The sequence below is a fragment of the Panthera pardus genome, unplaced genomic scaffold (genome assembly GCF_024362965.1).
Source record: "Panthera pardus isolate Hobbes unplaced genomic scaffold, ASM2436296v1 HiC_scaffold_13, whole genome shotgun sequence".
NCBI classification, from domain to species: domain Eukaryota; kingdom Metazoa; phylum Chordata; class Mammalia; order Carnivora; family Felidae; genus Panthera; species Panthera pardus.
Genome location: NW_026526688.1, coordinates 99,664,284 through 99,682,607, shown reverse-complemented (window position 1 = coordinate 99,682,607; position 18,324 = coordinate 99,664,284). Strand labels below are relative to the sequence as shown.

Below are 18,324 nucleotides of genomic sequence, written 5' to 3'. Positions count from 1 at the left end.
TAACTGGGATTTGGCTTACAGTTATATGACTACCAGGAAACTCTAACACAAACTCTAGAAAATACACAAAATATACAAAGTTTTGCAATAAGAGTGTGAAGGGAAAGGCAGAAGGAAAGAAATCAGCCTTTGGTTTTCAGGTAAAAATGTTAATTGTCATCAATTAGACCATCTTAGTTCCACCAACAGAAATGAGAAAAAAAAAAATCTAAACACAGTAACAATAGCTTCGCACCTTAACTAATCAAGATAGAAAAATGGAAAAGGGAAAAAAAGAAATTAATAGGTCTTCATTCATCATTCCCTTTAGCAGATCATATAATTCCTTACACTAGTCTTAAAACATTTATGTGTTGCATGAACACTGTAACAGGCATTTATCCCAAATATTATTTCTCTTTATAGAAATATGATAAATATTATAATAAGAATTTAAGCTCCATGAAGGCAGGGTATTTTGTCTGTTCAACTCACTGATTTATCTACAACTGAACTGAACACACAGAAGGTTCTCAATAAATATTTCCAGCTCAACTGTGTTTAAAACACCAAAGGCTCTCAAATATTTGCTGTAAGAATTAATGAAAGTCAGAATAAATTTTGTGACTACTATGTCTAAGAATTGTGATATCATGTCAGAGGGGAAAGAAAGTAGCAGCATTTAACTAGATTAAAATGACATTCCTCTCATTTTTCTTATCATAGAGAAAGTGATTTCAATACACCAGCAATTAACAAGTTACCACGTAGGTATATGATTTCATGTAAGAAGTTTTTTTGTGGCACTACGTATTCTATACAGTATCATTAAACATAAAAACTACGTAAATAATTAGGAAGTAAAACTGAAGAAAAGTTTATAAAATGCATTCATTACGGAATCACTTCTCTGCAATTTCCCCAACTTTGTTCATCTGTCAAGAACTAAGATTTCTCTTTATCAATTTTCTATTACTATTAAATTGTTTTACAAATGAATATATGAAACCATTAATATTATCAAGTGTTAGATAGATGTTAAAAAAGGAATAAAGTGGGTTTTGAATTTTTTTTCAAAAGCAAAAAAAGATTTTACTTTTCTTTGTTTATATTTCATCTCCCATCATATCACTTTGATCTCTGTCTCTCTCAAAATATTATAACTTCTTGAAAGCAATGATTATCTACCTGTTGAATTACATTTCTCCTTGCCTACACAAAATAAGATTCCTATTAAAAATCTCTAAGGCCTTATTTAACAAAAATCAATCACAAATAGAACCTACTGTAATAGAACCTACAATAAAATCTTGGCTATCCAAAAGTAAAGGCTTAGATTATCTAATGCCATAGACGATGCAAAAATATTTCTCTTTAACTGTGATTTGTATTCTCATACTTGCATTTGACTATGGTTATATGAAAGCTTCAGAGTCTTAGAGGAAATGTACTCTATGAATTATCAGAAACAGTTGTTACAGTATCAGAGTTACCTAATTTATTTAATGATTAACTACTTTAATGATGAAGAAAGAAAGTAACCCAGGCTTTTGAAAGATCCAGAAGGAGATTAAGATCACCAAAATGGTCCAAAAAGAAAGGCTGTGCTTCCTCTACCAAAGTACAGCCTGGGAATACAAAGTGGTTAGCTCCTTCTGTCAATCAGAAAATCAGCACCGGTGTGGTTTTCACATATAGCTCTAATTGCTTCTCATTTCTCTTCAATTATTTGATAACTAAAATTTACACAGGAAAAAAAAAAAACAAAAAACCAGGACCATCTCAGTAGACGGACCTTTTTCAGGAAAACCTATGATACCATACAGAAAGGTCTGCTCAAGATCAGAATATAGCAAAAAATGTACAATTAGACATGATTTTAAATATTTAAAGGCATTAGAAATTTACATATAAATTTCAATAAAATAAAATGTATAATTACCGAATTTAGTTGGACTAAGTTTAACGTAGTTAGCTAAGCTCTTTGAAACTGATTTTCTAAGGTGTTAAATCCAAGTAACTTCTAAGAAATGAAATTATAAGAAATGAAAATTCAGCTCTTCAACTAGTGAAAGTATCTTCAGAAAAAGTAGGAAGTCAATAGGAAAAGAGCCGCTTATGCCCAGAGACTTTTAAGTCTCTTAAAAGGTAAAGGTTTACATATTGAAGACTACGTTATTGAATAAACACAGTCCATATTTAAAACTGTCCACTGAAGCCAGTATCTCCTATTTGTGCACCAGTTATCACCTAACGGATTTCCTTCTTATTTAAAAATGATTGAATAGTTTTAACTCTGATGTTGGTGGCTAAGAGCAAAAGATAAGAGATTTGCCCTGAATTTTACTGGACTGCACTTAAACATTAAAAAATCTGCAAGAATAGCACACCTCTCAAAGACACATCTCTTTGGCTGACTTTAATATACCCCTCCCACGTTTGAATTCCATACCACTATCCATAAAGATCATTCCAGACTACTACTCTGTCACTTATATGGGCAATCTGAAAACTCCACTCAAATCACAACTGTGACACACCCCCCTGTCCTCCACAAATTCTAATCTACTCTCCCCCTCTAGTCCTTCAAAGAATTTCTATGATTACAAACGTGTATACATGCACACATTCTTCAAATCCCAGCTCTGCCTGCCACATACAAGACTGTAACCTTGGACAAGTTACAAAGCTTTCTGTGTCTCAGTTTCCTCATCCATGAAATGGGAATAATAACAGTACCTACCTCATAGGATTGCGATGAAAATGAAGTAAGTTAATATTCGTAAATCTTTTAGAACACTGACACATAGCGTTTGCTATTATTGTTAATATTTTCAACACCACTTAAAACTTACGTTTTTCATACCATTAAATCTGAGGACATCATAAAAATAAATATCACTCATTTCACAGCAATTCAAATCCTACTCAAAAGACTCCTAGAGACACACAGAGAGACAGACACATACAGCCACATATACACACACATATGCTAACTTCCATCGCACAGTATACCTACATCTTTGGGGAACAAACTTCCACCTGCTAAGAGCTACTTACTGTGTAGAAATAAAAGTATACACAAAATGAGTAATTCAAGCAGCAGTGAGTCAATAGCAAGCACAAAAATAACAATCTGCCTGCTTCTTTTAACAAGCAGAGAGTTGATAGGCAAAAAATTATTTTCAAGGCATCATGTCTTCTTGAATACACTTTGAATCTGCAACAACTCTGAAAAGCAACTTACTCCCCTCCTAGACCACTCCATTTACCAAAGGAAAAATGCTTAATTGAGGTTAGAAAAAAAGTTGTTTTTCATATCACTCACTAAAAGTAGTAAAATTATGCCAGATTTTCATTATTTTATAAATATCATATACTTAAAAGTACTACTTAACTTTTTGTTTTCTCGATAGGGGAATAAATCCCAAACATAGATTTTCTTCAGATTCTCAATGGCCAATGATCTCTTTCAAAAATAACTTGAAGAAAGACTACTATAAGCAAAAAAGATTAGATTCTACGCTGAGAGTTCCTCTAAATTCAGCACCATTTATAATATGCCTTCCCTGAAAATGCAGCCTATTTTCCAAGCAGCTAAATGGTTTTTTCTACCATAAGAAATATCCTTTACCAATTATAGATAATACTAGAAAAATAAATAAGTAAATAAGCAATTGTCCTAAGTTTGAAATAAAAATTAAGTTTCTGTTTCATATTCTGTTACTGAAGAAGTAAAAGAAAAGACATACTTTTAATTCATATCCTGTGCAACATTCAAAGCTTAAATTTTGTTTTCGATACTCAAAGTAACACGTGTATTTACAACTACAGATTATCCCCAAATGCACAGTAGTACAGGTACCCCACAAAATTTAAACAGACAAAAAACTAAAACAAACAAACAAAAAACCTAGAAAACATGTGAATTTTTGCTTAGAAACCAGAATCATGGCATTCTTATTGTTACCTTTTAAATGCTTCAGCTGGGTTCCTTTCACATTCTCCAGGCTGTAACAGGCTTTGGACTGCTGGATCCCTTAGCTTATCCTCATATCCTTGGAGTAGTCCACTGCGGCAGATCTGGGCAACTAGACCTCTAATAAACCCTCCAACACACAAAGTATCAGAGTCCTGGGCTTTGCAGAAATGAAAGGCCAAAGCCTGGCGATGTAAACCTCTCTGCAAGCTCGTAGGTGAACTTGGCCACAACAGCTCAGTACATAGGGCTGTCTTGCCACTGCCAGGCCCTCCTACCAACAACACACCCCAGGCAGCTCCTTTTCCAGAGACAACACTAGCATTATTCCCAGAATTCATTACAAGGGATGGTGTGTTGACAGCACTATTGCAGCAGTTAGTTTTCTCCTGGAGGCAATGCTGAAGCTTGTGGAAAACCCACTCCCTACAGTAAAACTGCTTCCCCTGCAGTAAACTCGTTTGAGCCATTTTGCAGACTTTCTCTTCCCAAGGATTAGTCATAATAGGTTTCTTATCTTCAACATTCGCTAGATCCTGGATACGTCAACACAGGTCTTTACATCCATTAGGACATAACTTGCATATTAAGTTGACTCTGAATGATACAGTAACGAGTTACAGTAAAACTCAACAGCCAGAGATGCCATTTGCCAATCGAATGTGCATGACTTTATTTAGCTCTTTACTCTTGATTATCAGCAGAAAATATATTAGTTTAATTGTTGAACTGGTGGAAAATTGCCTGGTTCCAAAGCGTGGCAATACTTTTCCTAAATCTTGATGGGTCACATAACTCCATGGTTATATCTGGAGTTTATGTGATTGTGGATGTTTCAAGTGTGCAGATGAGACAATACATCTGGAAAACTAAAGATAATGCCCAATCTTTCAATGTGTACAAAATGCTTCTCCAGATTCCAAGTGTTAATTCTGTATCTGAAAATTAGATGCAGAAAAGATGTCCATTACAGTAAATGCCATCAAAGCGATCCCACGTATACAGTTGATAGGTAGCTCTGTATTTCTTGTTGAAGGATAGTCACTCAAAGTACTAGACCTTGCCATTTTCAGGCATCTGGGCAACTGCCAGGGAGGGAACTGTTTTAGATTAGGGTCTTTTATGTGGCAGAAAGGACAGGCCACTGTTAACACATCCTTAATCCAAAGTATTGATAAAATGCCATTTTTTTGGAGAGCTGATTCTTAATGAACCTGTTCACAGGTTCCTAGCTTTAAGATATCTGGGAAATCAACAATTTCTACAAGTAACTCAAATAAAACAAAAATATCTTAGTGCATAATATTATATGTTAAGAGCTTACTTACTTAAAACCTTACAAAAGGATATAATTTGCCAGTTAAAATAATCTCAAAAACCCATATACTTTAAGAAAATCCATATACTTCATCTTCGGCACTTTAAAAAAGTTGGACAATTACCCCCAGAATCATAATTCCACTTTCCTTTCTGTATTTTACTTTCTCTACGGTTATGCTTCCCAAGCAGCTACATTTTAATCCAGTTACCCTGGATTTTTAAAAAAGCACACAGTAACATCCTTAATTCTAGCCAAAAAGGTCTTTCCGACAAGCTTGGTAGAACAGCGCCAGTTAAAGGAAGCTCTATTAAATTGCACAGTCCAGCCAGTCAAGGACTCTGTTTACTCGACTAGTCACACTTCTTTGTTGATAGTTTGCAAAATCTAGGGGATGATTACTATGGTTGCGGCTGGATGGGAATGGGTTAAAAAAAAATAGAGGGGGAGGATGGGAATAATCTTAACACGAATGATAAAGCCAAATACAAGTACAACGTGAATCCTTCCTTCCTCTGCGCCGAAGATAAATGTTTCGGATGGGGGTGAGGAATGGAATCTACTACTGTGGCCGGAGAAAAGGCTGCCGGGGAGAATTCCTTCCGAGACAGAAAAGGGATAAGGAGTAGAATGCTTCAGGGCTGGTGGGTGTTTGCCCACAGTTCCGGCCTCTAGTTTCAGCTGATAGACAAAAGGAACTCCGGGATTCCCAGAGACGGGAACCACCTTCGGTTTGAGCAGCCTCAAGGAGCCACAGGGGGGCCACCTCGGAGAGGCCACGGACGGAGGTGCAGCCTCTACACCGAGGTCTTCCCTTCCAGAAGGCTGGGAACGCCCCAACGCCCCGCCCCGAGATTTTGGGGTGTGTCTTTTGGAGGGGGAGGGGGTGCCCGACGCCCTTGCCAATCCCAGATGAGGGGTCGCCTTCCAGTCGGCGCCCAGTTCTGCGCCCCCACCCCTCGCGCCGTTCCCGCCCCCACCGGACCCACGGCGGAACGAAGGGGACGGAGACTGGAAAGGGTGGGTGGGTGAGTCAGCCTCGAGCCCAGCCACAGCCCCCCGAGCTTCCGACCTGAGAAGGGGCCTCGCTTCTAGCGCCGACGCCGCCCCTCGGTTACCTCGGCCCCAGCCGCCGCCGTGGCCGCCGCCGCCGCCGCTGCGGACTCTAAGCCTCAGACACTTGCTCCTCTGAGAATCCGCGGCCGCCAGCGCTCTCGGGACTCCAACTGCAGCCTCTTCCTCCTCCCGGCCTGGGGCACGCTCTCAGCTCCGGATCCTCCTGTTGGCCCCCGGCAACTGCCAGTTCCAGCTGCCCCAGCAGCCTCGGTCGTGCTCCTCCCAACCCCCACCAGCCAACCGCCGCCGCCGCCGCCGTCAGGGCAGTGACTGTCTCAGGCAGCCCGGGACTCGGCCGGCTCCGCCCCGCCCCACTCCGTGGCCCCGCCCTCCAGCCCAGGCCCCGCCCCCACCCGACCGCTCGGCCTTTCTTAGCCCGCCGGCTCCTCCCCTTACTCCTCCCCTCCCCCTGCGCGCCGGCCCATCGCCGCCGGTGCCTGGGCGTGTGCGGGCGCCTGGACCCGCTGCCCGCCTCGCGGGGGAACATTACTGGGGGTGGCTTTCGGGCCCCGCCTTTGTGGGGGGAGGAGAAATGGGCGGGGGCTGCGTTCTCACGTCCCCGAGCTCACGCGAGTCGCTGCCCCCACCCACCCCGTCACCACTCGGCCCCGAGCCTTTCTTTGTCTTTCAGGCCGAGGACTCGCTGGCTTTGGGGGCCATATCGGCTCCTACGAAGGGCAGTTGAGCTGGGAGAGTTGCCCCTTGCCGCCGTCTTAACCCCCTTGTTCCAAAGACCACTCCAGACCCGTCCTATTCTTCAGTCGTCTGGGTTCCCTTTCAATCCATTAAATTCCGGTGATGCTTTTACTTTCTCAGCCTGAGACTGAGAGAAGCAAGGAAAGGACTGGGAAGAATATTGTAAGAATAAAAAATAGTGGGGCTGTAGCGCGACATTCCCATCGGCCTCATGAAAAGGACGTGGCCTCCACCAGGTGGAGGTTGAAAGCAGTCATGAATCGGTCTCAGGCTCCTGCCCTTCTGGACACTTGGATGACCCGCAGAGGCCACTCTAAGGGAAAGAGTCCATGGTCGAGGTCAGACTGTAGAATCAGATAAACTGTCCTAGAGGGCCTGACTACAGGCAGTTACTGTTGAACAAGACAGGCCAGTTGTTTGCACTCACTTGGACCTGGGTTATTTAGATTCCAGGTTTCTGCTGGGAAGGTAAATGTACTGTCATCTGACAGAGTAGAAAATGTGCTATCTTTATTATTTTATTATTTATGCTAAAGCCATGAGTTCTCCATCTCCCGTTCTCCATTAATTTCAATGTTTATTTCCCAAATGTTAAACCAGCCTCCCATCTGGTTTTTCTGGAATTGCCAAGTATAGCTATCCCACTTAACTAGAAAAGCGTATAACCAAATAGATTGTACTTGTGCTTACCCTTCCGTTCTGTTTATTACTGGCCTATCCGTGGCATTTGAAGCTTGTTTATCTTAACATTTAGTTCATTCTTTTGTGACTTCTGAGATACTTTTCCAAAACACAAGCAAAAAAGGCAGAAGATATAAATTCTCCAGAATTAGATTAAAATTGATTTTTTTAAAAAACTACAAGTTTGATTTACATTTGCTTAAGCAATTTTATTTTTTTTTAATTTTTTTATTTTTCAACGTTTTTTTATTTATTTTTGGGACAGAGAGAGACAGAGCATGAACGGGGGAGGGGCAGAGAGAGAGGGAGACACAGAATCGGAAACAGGCTCCAGGCTCCGAGCCATCAGCCCAGAGCCTGACGCGGGGCTCGAACTCACGGACCGCGAGATCGTGACCTGGCTGAAGTCGGACGCTTAACCGACTGCGCCACCCAGGCGCCCCTGCTTAAGCAATTTTAATTACCACTTAGCTTGTTTGCCATGCAGCTTTATAGTCATTGACTCCTTCAATGACATTTCATGGCTGTAATATTATATGTTTAGAGAAAAAATTTAAATAAGTATGTACATTAAACTATCATTTCCATTAAGCTATTTGCTAATACAATAATTAAAATAATTTCTGCCCAATAGAGAAGTTACAGAAACTTAGTTTAGTGGGCCTATTTTTTTTATGATAACTAACCATCTCAGAATGCTGGTTGAAATAGCATCAACGATAACTGAGCTTTAATTAACCTTCAGACTCATTTAGAATTTTTTTGTTTTAAAGTTTATTTCACATTACACTTTTATGGCTTTTGGCTTTTCCTAATAGAAAAATTTCTGAAGAGCAGGGTCTTTGCCCTACACAGCCTTGCATTCCCAGCACTTAGCAAGGTTCCCTACATGTGAAGCCTGTCTGTTCTTTCATTCTGACAATTACTTATTTATAGCATTCCAATGTACCTGGCATTATGCTGTGCTTAGTGGTAGGTTATACACAATTGTGGCAGGATGAACACAGTTTCTTAAAGTCTGGGGGTGTCGTTGAAGGGCAAAGGAAACTTGGGTTTACTTTAGCCTTCCTTTCTTTTCAGAATATCCATTTATCTCCCCAATTTTTGATATGAAGCAATGATGTTTTCTGTTTCTTCCACCTCCTCTAGACCATATTTCTGCCTTCAAATCTCTCTCACCAAAATCCTGAAATCTCCATTTTTTGGGAAAAAAACACATATGCATGTATATTAGACATGTATTTAGACATATATTAGACATGTGTACATGTATATATCTAACATGTGTCAGAGAATCCCAAGCAGGATTTGGGATTTGTCAGTGCAGAGGCTGACCTGGAGCTTGATCTCACAAACTGAGAGATCATGACCTGAACCAAAGCAAGTGTTGGACACTTAACCAACTGAGCTACCCAGGCACCCCAATGACTTTTTTTTTTAATTTTCTCTGTAAGTGCTGAGGTACCTAGTAAGTTCAAAGCAAACTCTAATAAATAAAATATATTCTCAATTTAAAAATCTTTATGTTGAAATGTGCAAAGTTTTCAACCCAAATCTTTTCACAGGTGTGTTCTCTTTTTAACCTCACTCAAAGTAACATCATTCCACAAACATTTTTATAAGACAAAGCTCATCATGTACATTCTCTTTATGTGTATTTTGATAGTTTCAACTAGATTTAGATACTGCAAAATTATAGGTCTTCTCATTTTTTGATTTATTTTGATTTACTTGTTTTGAGAGAGAGCGAGAGAGAGAGTGTGTGCACACGTGCCCGGGGGAGGGGCAGAGAGAGAGGGAGAGAGAGAATCCCAAGCAGTCTCTGTGCTATCAGCGTGGAGCCCAATTCTGGCTCAATCTCATGAACTGAGAGATCACGACCTGGGCCCAAATCAAGAGTGGGATACTTACCTGACTGAGCCCTCCGGGGTGCCCCAAGGTCTTCTCAGTTTTGATCCACTGGATACAAAATAGAATTTTATTCAGTCAAAAACAGAAGGTCTATGAAAATATTCTCACAAGTTGATTGAGGTGTTCCAAAGCACAATTATAAATTTGGAAACTGGGTCTTTGATAATATCTGTAATCTGTCTCTCTCTCTCTCTCTCTTTTTTTTTTTTTTTTAACATTTACTCATTTTTGAGAGACAGAGCCAGAGCAGGGGAGGGGCAGAGAGAGGGAGACACAGAATCTGAAGCAGACTCCAGGCTCTGAGCTGTCAGCACAGAGCCCGGCATGGGGCTCGAACTCACGAACATGAGATCATGACCTAAGCTGAAGTCGGATGCTTAACTGACTGAGCCACCCAGATACCTCTGTGCTCTTCGGTTCCTTCTTTGATTGGTAGAAGTATATTTCAACATCCTCCTATTTGCAACTTTTGTTTTCAATAATTAACAATATCTAGAAGTTGCAAAAGTCTAATATTTTAATTTTAGAGTTATGATGATTTTATTTTTTTTTTTTTTTTTTTTATTTTTTTTTTTTTTTAAATTTTTTTTTAACGTTTATTTATTTTTGAGACAGAGAGAGACAGAGCATGAACAGGGGAGGGGCAGAGAGAGAGGGAGACACAGAATCCGAAACAGGCTCCAGGCTCTGAGCGGTCAGCACAGAGCCCGACGCGGGGCTCGAACTCACGGACCGTGAGATCATGACCTGAGCCGAAGTCGGACGCTTAACCAACCAAGCCACCCAGGCGCCCCAAAGTTATGATGATTTTAAATGAAATGCTATGAATATTCAAAAGATTAGTTTTAGTCCTCTAGTTTAACTAATGTAGGTCATTCAGATTTGTTGACAAAGTAATTCTTTAAATAAACATCGCTGGTGATCTTCAGACAATGCCAACAATTTAAAGAACTCTGTTTACTGCCCCAAACATTGAGCTTATTTGCTATATGCCGTACTACAGAGTAACTCAGTCTCTATTTCACATATTTCAGCTCTACCTTACCTTTAGTTTTCCACATTTACCACTGATTCTCATAAGTGGCAGCCTGGTGAGTTCATGCATGTCAAAGCAGCAGCCGCAGCAGGCCAGAGCACATCTGACTGGTGTACCAAAATGCCTGGTAGGATCAGCAAGCTTGAAAGTTTCTCTATTACAAAGACCAAGAGTTGGCTGTACCTAGCCTCCCATATCAAACTATTTTTTTCCCCCATCTGGTATCCTGCACACTATCCTTGAAAGGAAGGGGTTAGTTCCGTTGCATCAGGAAAGAGTCCAGAAAAGAGTTATTGCTGGCAGTCTTTCAAATTTTACCACAAATTTAAAGAACTCTGTCCACTGCTAATAATGTATCTCACGCACTATGAAACAAGACCGTAGCAGAAGTTGCAAATAAATATGAAGGTCTACCAAACCTCACCCAGACTATTTTAATAGTACTGCTAATAACAGTGCTTTGTTTACACAAATATGCACAAGTTACGTTACTTAAAATGGACCTGATGTGGCCCTGGACTATAGAAGTCTTTGACATAGTAAGCATAATGATAGGAATATCCAGCTGGGGCTGTCTGCTTAAATACTCTTTAAAAGAATGCTTATTTAAGCTTTACGTTTTAAAATTACTGTTGCCAGCTGTATTTGTTTCTGTTGTGGAAAACAAGCCTAAAAATAGTTTTTGCTTGTAAGATTTGTAAGGTATAGTCCTTTCCTTCAAGCGATTAAACAAACTCCAAAATAAGATATATTTTGCAGATTTACAAGCTAACTGGAGTAAAAACTCATTAGCTGTGGTTACTGAGTAGCTGGCTACAATGCTCTACCTTATCCTACAGGCTCCTAGATAGAGCAGAAAACTCTCGGTAGACCCTAAAATTATGCCTATAGTACACGTGATAGTATGAATCTGAAGTTCATACCCTTGTCCACCTCCCAAAGACAGCAAGGAGCTTAAAGAAACAAACTATAATCTTCTAAAATATGTTCCTCCCTTGGATTCTCATAACTGCTTTATCCTACCTTTAATTTTAAAGGCTTATACATAGTTTAAATGCCTAGGTCCAACCACAAAGTCACTATCACCCTTTTATCAAATCTCTTATCCTGATAAAGGTCATTTGTGTATTCTCTGAACCACATTTTAAATATCTGAAACAGCTGAAACTGACTTAGTAATAAGTTATATTCCCGACTTTTGTGTCATATGTGAAAATGGCAATAATTACATATAATAATTTTGAAATAATGCAAAATGCCATTGGTCAAGATGGACCTCCCTGATTTTATTATGTCTATGTACTATGAATTCTTTGATAAAATTTCAGTGAAATATGAGAATTAATGTCTTCATTTGGTGCACACAATTTGTCAACTTGATAGGTCCCCTGGTAAATGAGAGATATTATTTTATTTATTGTCCTTAATCTCTCCGCTTTTCTAGAAACCATACCTTATTTTGCCTTTTTCCAAGACTCTGTTATTTGCTACACCAGTTTACTTTGGCATCAGCAACCTCTGAGAGGTAGGTTGTATCAATTTGGAGGACTAATACTAGAAAGCATAAAAATAAACTGAAGGAAGAGTCTGTGGGAGTAACTCATCCTAGAAAACATTTTCCTAAGGTCACAAAGGCTCCTGTGAATCCCACACTTCTCATCCCACACAAGTTGCCAGGGAACTCATTTATATTTTGCTGTAGTGGTGGAGGCAGGGAGAGTCGTGTAAAATAGTAGTGTCAAGAGGCCTGTGGCAGGGTGGTTAATTACCCAGAAAGTTTGTTTTGTTTTTTTCTCCATTAGGCTAGATGGTAAATGACCTCCATGAGGTAACTCATAATTTCCTTACTAGTCAGTTTTATCTACATGCCCATATTTCTTATTAGCACACTTCAGTTTAGCCTAATATGTGATCATTCCTTTAGATCATTCCTTTTATTTTCACATAATTTTGAATAAGCCTCCTCTATTTTTGAAAATTCATCTGATGGAAAAACGTGACCAACATCCCAAGTCTAGAACTGAATTGGTTGAAGAGCACCCAAATAACAAGTCTTTTAACTATGAAACACAACATCCTGTCAGAGATGATTGGTAAACTAGAAACTACCACCCCAAGAGTATTTTCTAAAAGACACATCTATAGATTTCCACACCGGAAAAAGGAAGCAACATTTTTATGCTTTCCTTTTAGCTATTCATGATACATATCCTAGGTAGCCTCCAAAAATGCCCTCAAGGAACCATGCTTACTGGACTCTCCACCCTTAAGTAGTTGCCTCACATTGTATCTGGTTTGGCCCGCGACTTGCATTAACCAATGTAATGAGGCAGTAGTGACACTATACCCTCTGCTGACCTAGATGTGAAGCGGACTGGCAGCTTCTGTGTCGTGCCTTGGAATGGTCACCTTTGGGAACCGCCATTCAAGAAGTCTGGCTCCCCTGCTGAAGAGACCATGTGGAGATACCACACCAGGAGGCAACACGGAAAGGCCTTGAGATCCTCTGGAAAATCAGAGAGGCCCAGCCAGCCCATCATCCTGCTTGGGCCTTCTGATGACTCTAGCCACAGCCGTCGTTTACTATGACTCATGAAGGACCCTGTGTAGGCCCATTGCAAGATTTATCCAGCTGAGCCCAGTGGAACTGCAGACTATAAGAGGTATCAACCTGATTGCTATTTTACACGTCTAAATTCTGGAGTGGTTTGTTATATAATGATCAATAAGTAAAACACTATATGATAGAAATGAATCTAGTATTCCACAAATACTGCATATGATTTCTCCTGTCCCTCTCTTCATCTAGTCTCTCGGGCAATTTAAATAACTCTGGGGAACTGAAACAACACACTTTCATTTATACCATCCTACTTTTCTGTGGTGTATTCACCATCCATTTGAGAACTAATTAGAAAAATGAGACAGAAGTTAAGTAAACTTTTAAGATCATTGGACCGAATGATAATTTATATTTATTTACAAGTGTCTTTTCTCTCCATTGCATATTTCTTATCACATTAGAAACTTCCATTCAATAAGAATGTCTCTGACTCTAGCCTATCGGATAGCCATATGACATTTCCAAATATATAAAAACATCAGGTTCTAGCATAATACTTCATAAGAAATGAGATTTAGAAGATGCCCTCTCAATTTACCTCTAAAGTTTTACTTTCCACTAGGATGGTATGTTGGGAAAGGCAGGGAAAATTTAAATATGAAGTACGTTATTGCAATAATGTTGATTTAAATTCTGAGTGTTTGTAGCTAATTCAAAATTTAAAAGGAAAAAGGTTTTTTTGTTTAGCTTTAACTTTAAATAAGGGCTTTTGTTTAATTTGTTTCTTTTTTCATAGAGGATTCTATATTTGCTAAGAACGTATTATTAAGAAACATATACAAAAAATATAGATCTAAATTTTGGATGATTCAGGTGAACTAGCTCATTGATAACTTATTCCAAATTTCATTTTTTGAAATAATTTTTTTAAATATTTATTTACTTTTTGAGAGAGAGAGACAGCACACAAGTGAGTGAGGGGCAGAGAGAGGGAGACACAGAATCTGAAGCAGGCTCTAGGCTCTGTGCTGACATCACAGGGCTTGAACCCACAAACCATGAGATCATGACCTGAGCTGAAGTGGGATGCTTAACCAACTGAGCCACTCAAACACCCCTTCAAATTTCATTTTTTTCACTGGAGTATTTAACATGGAGGTAAACTAGTTTACCCAAGGATCATGTCTTTATGTGAGTGTTTCATCAAATTTATTGTTGCAATCACAGAAATATAAAACTAAATATTTTCAATCAAATCAGATAAATTAAGACCCCAGAAGAGATGGGAAGGAAAGCTACCAATGTCACATTTGGAGAGGTACACTCTGAAAAGGAGAAATCATTCTTTTTTCTAAGAGATCACATGGAAGAAAAAAAGGGAATATAGTTTGGGAAATTTTGAGAGGGAAGGTATTTGAGAAACAGCATCATCTGCAAGGGAGAATCATCTTGGAACATTAGGAGGTTTGCAACTTTAAAAAAGTGTAATTTTGGTGCTGCATAGGCTGTGTGCTGCCCCACTGCAGATGACACCATTCAGATAGACTGTCATGTGCTTCATGTAAACCAGAGTGCACCAAGGAGCTAGTGCAGTTAGAGATCGTATTTGAGCTTCTGTAACAAAACCCACATCCAATGGTTGGACACATAAGGGCTTATTTCTCTTGTGTAATAGAAGCCTGGATGGATGGCGTGGCTTATACAGTACATTTAGAGTGCCATCAGGAATCACCCTTCTATCTTTCTCTTCTTTCTCTTTTGCTATCCTAAGTGCGTGTGACATTTTCATGGTCACATCATAGCAGGATGACCAAAATGTTCTGGCTTTAAAACTGAGAGTTACACATCTAAGAAAACTCCTTAGTCTCAAGTAAACCAGTTGGTCCCCCTACATGGTCTCAACATGGCATTCTACCTCTAGCTTTTCATGTTCACCTCATGTCTTTCTTCTATCTTGGAGACAGGAAGAAGATAAGGAGGAAGTAGAGAATAGGGGGTACACAGAAAAGTAAAAGTTTTCCAGTAATTCTCAGCACACATCTAATTTACCAGAACTGCACAAGGTAAGCTAGGAAATAGATTATATTAGCTAGACACATTGCTACCCGAAAAAATCAGGGTTCTACTGTAGGAAGAAATACAGAAAGTTCATTAGGAAGACAAAGCAGGATGTGCATAATTTTGTGACTTTCTTTAGGAATGCTCAGCGTCCCAGTGACAAAAATAGAGAAGGTAAAGGAGGAAGGCAAACCAGGGCTGGAGATTGTCAAAGAAAGAATTTCAGAAGGGTATGGAAATACGTTATTTCAGGATATGCATATCATTATTAAAATGGCTCATCATGCAATGCATACTGAGGAAAAAGTGTCACCTACAAAGAAAATTGATAGAAGGACTAGAAGTTTAGAATAAAATGTTAAAATTCCTTCTAAATCCTGGGGAGAAAGCCTTATGAGAAAGTCAATGATTTATTTTATTTTATTGGTGTCAGATTATTTTCCCTCAACTTGATATTCACCAAGTAGTTCTGTTTTGTTTAACATTCTAAACTTTAGGGGGACGTTTTTATTTAAATTTGTCTTAAAATTATCAAACTTCTGTCACACAATAATAAATCAATAAAGTCATTGACAATGAAAATCTAATAGAAGACCATGTGGTAAGTTAACTGAAGGATTAAAAAACATTTTAATGAAAACGCGTGTGCAAAACTAAGCTATGTATTTTAATGTCACATAACAGTTGAATAAATCATGGGCTGAAAATCAACACCATGTATCTTTAAATCATAAGTGACAACTGAATTGCGATCACCTTCTGCTTAGATTAGACCACATTTAAATTCATATCATATGCATTCAGACTGGAAGTAAACAGGGCAAAGAAGATATAGAATAGGTGATATAGATACATAACCACTTTTGAGGCAAGACTTAGTGAACATAAAATGATCAATTTCTTGGAGGGAGACTCCTTCCCCATGATAGCTTTGAAAAGCTCAAATTGGAAATTATACATTTTTGCATAGAGAGGGTCAGGAAATTCCACTGACAGTATTTCAAGGGGGATGAAGAGAAATAAGGAGATAAGCTTACAAGGCAGCTAAATAAAGTAACTGCCAGTCTAAGAGCAATAGTTGCATCCTGGTTTGTAGTCTGCTAAGATAGAGAATTCTTGTGCTATGTACAGCACACGATTTCCCAGATTTGGGCTCTATTTCCTACAATGGTATAGATCAATTTTACCCCCAAAGGATTCCTTAATTCTCCAAGCCAATGAGGAAAAATCAAGGGAAAGGAAAATTCAGAAGAATAATAGGGCAGAGCCAATATTACCTGCAAAACGGCTACCTAACCCAGAGAAATTGAATACGGATTTAGGCCCATGAGCTCTTGTATTGACAAAATGATCCTGGAAATGTTGACACCTCAAACAAAAAACCAAAAAAACAAAAAAACAAAAAAACCATTTATATATCATTTTTATTTAATAAAATTATTACAAAAGTATTTTTAAAATTACAAAAACCTTGTAAAAGAACACATTTTTTTCTGAAAATCAATATTGCCTCCTTTTGAGATTGGAAGAAAGATACCATTAAAACATTGATAAAGAGTCTCCTTTTTTGACACATTTGTCAAAAGTAGCAAAGGAAAAAGTATTTGAAAGTAAACTTACTTTCTGCTTCTAATCCAGCTTTTTGAGGTATATTAGATTTTTGGTGAATCAGTTATCTGTTGTTACATCACATACCATAACCTAAAGTTTGGTGGTTTAAAACAACACTGAATTATTATTTTTCACATTTTGTGGCTTGACTAGGTGGTTCTGCTGGTCTTACCTAGGAACCCTCATATAGCTGTATTCAGCTGGCTTCACTCCCATGTTTGGGTCACCAGCTGGGTCGGCTGCAAAGAATGAGGTGGCTGGGCCTTCTTCTGATGGCTTTTTCACAGCAAGGTGGTCTCAGAGTTCCATGAGAGCTAAGGCAGTATCTGGAGAATCCCTTGAGGCCTTTGTCTGGAACTCACACTATGTCACTTCTGCCATGTTTTATAGGTCAAAGCAATTCCGAGGACAGACCAGTTTCAAGGGGTGGAAAAACAGACAGACTTCACCTTTTGATAGGTGAATATTATCGCTATGATTTTTAAGTACTACAAATAGAAAACTTGAGAATTTGACAAATAATTTAACTCTCCACCAGGAAAAAAAAAAAAAAAAAGGCAAATGTATGCAAAGTCTGTGTTAATTTTAAAGCAATAATGCCCTTCTATGTGATGGGAGTTCAGGTTAAGAGTCCCTGATTTAAATAGCTCTCCCTTGGAGCACCTGAGTGGCTCAGTCGGTTAAGCATCCAACTTCCGCTCACGTCATGATCTCATGGTTCAGGAGTTTGAGCCCCGCGTTGGGCTCTATGCTGACAGCCCAGAGCCTGGAGCCCACTTCAGATTCTGTCTCCCTCTCTCTGCCCCTCCACAGCTTGCGCTCTGTCTCTCGCAGTGTTTCAAAAATAAATAAACATTTAAAAAATAAATAGCTCTCCCTAAATTCAATGTGCAACTTAACATGAATAAACAAGAATACAGTCAAAAGGATTTGTGAAAGGTTAAAGAAAAAATACAGCCATCTGCACTGACATTTTTCTCAGTTTTATATATCCTGTGTCAAAAATTATGTTTTTACTTAACAGGACTTTGAAGAGTTAAGGCACAAAAAACTTACATCATAGTTGAGTAGTGACTGATAATTTACTTCACTTTGAATGAAATTATTACTTATATAAATTAATACATAACAAAAGACAATATTCTGTTTTCTAGTTCTTTAAAAATTTCTGATTTTAATCAACTTGTCACTCTATCTGCAATTAAATTCTTTTAATTTAAGGAGGTTAAAAGCAATCTATTTTTATCTTCTTTAGTTACTGGTGGTTGAAGGATCTTCTCTAAACAGGGAAGTGAAGTAGAGTTTTTGCATAATTTTAGTTAATAATTAAAAAATTAACTAGTGCATGTTGGGGTTTATATCAACACGAACACGTC

At 38.8% G+C, this 18,324-nt stretch overlaps 1 protein-coding gene across 1 annotated transcript in view; it reads right to left on the bottom strand.

Annotated features, from left to right (window-relative positions):
• Nucleotides 1–6,508, bottom strand: part of ANKRD50 (ankyrin repeat domain containing 50) — a 32,491-nt gene extending 25,983 nt beyond the window's left edge. Inside the window, exons 1-2 of the mRNA XM_019419138.2 lie at nt 6,395–6,508; nt 3,950–4,896 (exon numbers count right to left, since the gene is read on the bottom strand). Of these exons, the coding sequence (XP_019274683.1) occupies nt 3,950–4,461 (512 nt within the window). The 5' untranslated portion in view covers nt 4,462–4,896; nt 6,395–6,508. The remainder of the gene's footprint in view (nt 1–3,949; nt 4,897–6,394) is intronic.
• Nucleotides 6,509–18,324: the final 11,816 nt, after the last annotated feature.